The following is a 3,989-nucleotide window of genomic DNA, read 5'->3' on the forward strand; positions in this document are numbered from 1 at the left end:
GGCAAAATGTAGGACTCTTTCCAGGCTAGGAAGTAGAATTCAGGAGGATACAGAGGAAGCATTTTTATATACCAAACATGAACTGGGCATGATTTTATATAATTTATGTACCCTATATCAGAGCGTTACACACTACAATAAGATGGTATAAAGAAGAATGTTCTGTGAGCCATTTATTTTGTCTCTCTAAGACTGGAATTTTGAAATGTCATAATGGGAGTAGTACTTCATTTAAGGTCATTATTATCAACATTAACAACTGTGATGAGTTATAGTTTTGTGAAACTTAAAAGAATTTCACATATCCTGATTGATATGTATTAAGGACATAAATTGTGCAAGCTTATGTAATAAGGTCTTAGAATCACGAACATTATGCATACCTTCTTTACATTTTTCTTGTGTGCTCAAATATGTTTCTTGTGTGCTCAAATATGTTTCTTGTGTATTGTATTTGAATCATTCCAAAATGAATTCATACTCTTCAATTAAAGAAATGGCACTGGGAAGTAGCCTTGTGGCTCAAGCGGTAGCGTGCTCGCCTTGTGCTGAAGAGCTGAGGACAGCGCCCAAGCCCAGAGTTCAAGCCCCATGACCGACCAAAAAGAAAAAAAGAAAAAAGAAATAAATGGCACTGTTCATATCATTATCATATCATATTTCATATCATTATGAAACTGTAAATTGACTATCTTTTTGCCTTAAATTTAATGACCATGCTCATCTTCATGTCTTCCAGAACAATGAATGTGTCCAACACAGGAAACAAGAACCCTGTTAGTTACTTTATCCTTATGGGTTTTCCCTCAAGCCCACAAATACAGCTCCTCTACTTTGGGCTCTTTGCTGTAACCTACACGCTGACACTGATAGGGAACACAGCCATTGCCTGTGCTGTGTGGACAGACCGGTGTATTCACACTCCCATGTACATCTTCTTGGGGAATTTCTCTCTCCTGGAAATATGCTATGTCACCACAACTGTCTTGAACATGTTGGCCAACTTCCTCTCCACAACAAAGTCTATTTCCTTTGTCAGTTGTTTTGCACAGTTCTACTTCTTCTTCTCCTTTGGGTGTGATGAGGGCTTCTACCTTTGCATCATGGCCTTTGACAGGTACCTTGCCATCTGCCGCCCTCTGCACTACCCACAGATCATGACGAGGAGGTTATGCACTGGCCTGGTCATCTTTGGATGGACAGGTGGGTTAATTTTGTTCATAACTCCAGTAGTTCTTATTTCACACTTGCCTTATTGTGGCCCAAATGTCATCAACCATTTCGTGTGTGATCCTGTTCCATTGATGATGCTGTCCTGTTCTGAAGACTCCACCACACAGTTCATTTACTCTACTTTCAATGTCATCTTCATGATTGGTACTTTCCTCTTTGTCCTTTGTTCTTATGCTCTGGTGATTCTGGCTGTGTTAAGGATGTCCTCAGCAGCTAGCAAACACAAGGCCTTCTCTACTTGTGCTTCTCATCTGGCAGTTGTCAGCATCTTTTATGGATCTATTATGGTGATGTATGTCAGTCCTGGATCTAAACACCCAGTTGAAGTACAAAAAATTATTACTTTATTTTATTCTGTGATAACACCCCTCTGTAATCCTCTTATTTACAGTCTAAGGAACAAGGAGATTCAAGCTGCACTAAGGAAAGTCTTTGGAACTGAAATCCCATTAATAAAACAAATAAAAAATAATTTACCATGAATAATTAACTAGTTATTCACCAAGTTTGTTCCTTTGTTTAGGAACTAAATTCATTAACCACCAATATAAGTAAAAAAAACTTTTCAGGAAAATTCGATAATTTTGTTTAGAAACTGTTTCAGTCTTGAAATTGCCTACTATATGATAGGTTAGCCTTATTCAAATAATTACATTTTCTGAAGAAAATTCATATGTAGCTAAGCTTCTGAAAGGTTAAAGAGATTAACTTTCTAATTAAGGAGAATATATAAAGATACAAAATCAGTCATTTGCTTTTTGAATAATAATATTAGTCATGTTCTCTATTGGTATATTTCCATTTTAGAGAATGGATTTATATGTTTATATTTTCAATATATTCATATATATAAGCATATATATAATGCTAGTTATAATGGGAATATGTATGTGTGTGTGTATATATATATGTATACCCATGTATACGTATACATATACATGGGTATACATATATATATACACATATATATAATTATATATATATATATATGTATATAATGTTTTTAAGAACAGAAATAGCTGTAGCTGAGATGGTAGGTCAGAGATCACTGAAACTGGATGAGGAATTTCATAGTTATTTTTATGATCAATATAGATAAAGATAAAGACAATTGTGGAAGATCAAATATTAATCAGCTCTTCACATATTTTACTTCAAACAATATCAAGTGACATATTTTGGGGCATATTTTATTTAGGTATATTTTCATTTTACCTGTGTCACACAGATAATAATTATTTTAGCTATCTCTCTATTTTTTCTTCTTTAATGTATGGAATGGTTTTTAATGTAAGTGTTTGAATCACTGGTGAACAATCCTTTCAAGGATAATTACAAGTGTATAAGACAACAGGAATATCAGATACTATATACAGAGATACCATTATAGCCTGCAAGAATTTCCTTGTCTCACAGTGCAATGAATCTCTATGTGATATTCCTTGCAAGAAGAACCAAGGAAGTTTTCTGCATGTAGGGGAAAAATTTCTGAGAGCTCCCATTACAAATGAGATGGGGTATATTGAGGGAGGTTCTTTCTGTTTATTTATGTATTTAACAGAAGCAAAGTGAATTAAATGTGAATCCTGTCTTACAGACTTCCATTAGCAAAATGCTCTAATACACAACTTCATCAATTTTCAATTTACTTCTGATGTTTATATGCATATTTAAATTGTTGTTTTGTTTTTGGTACCTAAAGTTTATTCATTCAACCATCATTTAATATCTGACTGAGATCAAGAGAGGTAGTGAAAATATGTTGACCTAATAAAGTGTAGCAGTGGTTAGTTGCATGTGATTTCTGCTGTAATCACCTTCAAAGCAATGACTAACTTAAATGATACATATACATATATATACATATATATATATATAATCTACTGTTTGTATCCCAGGGAATCTTTCACCTCATATATTAGCTTGCTGCTACTTTACAGAAAGAAATCCAAGCATTTAACAACTGTTTCTAGAATTAGAACTTTATAATGACAAATAAAAGATTGAACTTCAAATTGCTTTTTTGTGTATTTGAAGACATGAACTACTTATAAGGATGCAAGTAGAAGTCTCCTCAATGGATGATTTATGGGATAGCCCTTGCCCTCACATATTCTCTATTATCTTCAACTACTACCCAAACATAAAACTGTTAAACAGAAGTTGTATTCTTTATAAACCATGTGTATACTGACCTTTCTCATATTCAAAGGTTAACCTGGCATAGTACTTCTTTTGCTTCAAAACTTCTTTTGCATCTGTATTTATTAGCTGCTTGTCATTTACACATAACACTTTATATATACTATATACAAATTACCAAATTCATTCCCACTATGTAAAGTTAATGTGAGGGAGTCCATTTTTAAATAAAGCAGGGATTTACGTTATCAAATTGAATTAATTTATAATGCTTCAGTAATGTCTGCTTCAAGGAATATACAACAGATCATTCTTCCACGCCAAATGATTTTATTTATATGTCACCCAGGGATTGATCCTAGGGCCTCACACATATTAGTTAAGCACTCTACCACTAAGCCAAATTGCCAGTCCTATACCAAATGATTTTGTCCAATTTGGACACAGCAATTTCTTCTGCCTCACATTTTTTTTTTGGAGTCTGGTTGTGGGGCCTGAACTCTGGGCCTGGGCACTGTCCCTCAGCTATTCAGCTCAAGGCTAGCGCTCTACCACTTGAGCCACAGCGCCACTTCTGGCTTTTTTCTTTTTTTGCTTACATGGTGCTGAGAAAT

The 3,989-nt window shown here is 34.3% G+C and overlaps 1 protein-coding gene across 1 annotated transcript; it reads left to right on the top strand.

Annotated features, from left to right (window-relative positions):
* The first annotated feature begins 743 nt into the window (after positions 1-743).
* Positions 744-1,715, top strand: LOC106000413 (olfactory receptor 11G2-like). The gene has a single exon (XM_013035682.1). The coding sequence runs from the start codon at positions 744-746 to the stop codon at positions 1,713-1,715; it is 972 nt and encodes a 323-aa protein (XP_012891136.1).
* The last annotated feature ends 2,274 nt before the right edge of the window (positions 1,716-3,989 follow it).

This window comes from Dipodomys ordii, unplaced genomic scaffold (genome assembly GCF_000151885.1).
Source record: "Dipodomys ordii isolate 6190 unplaced genomic scaffold, Dord_2.0 Scaffold218, whole genome shotgun sequence".
NCBI classification, from domain to species: domain Eukaryota; kingdom Metazoa; phylum Chordata; class Mammalia; order Rodentia; family Heteromyidae; genus Dipodomys; species Dipodomys ordii.

Bases quoted from the DNA above. Each gene is read 5' to 3' on its own strand.
- LOC106000413 (XM_013035682.1), top strand. From the start codon at position 744: ATGAATGTGTCCAACACAGGAAACAAGAACCCTGTTAGTTACTTTATC.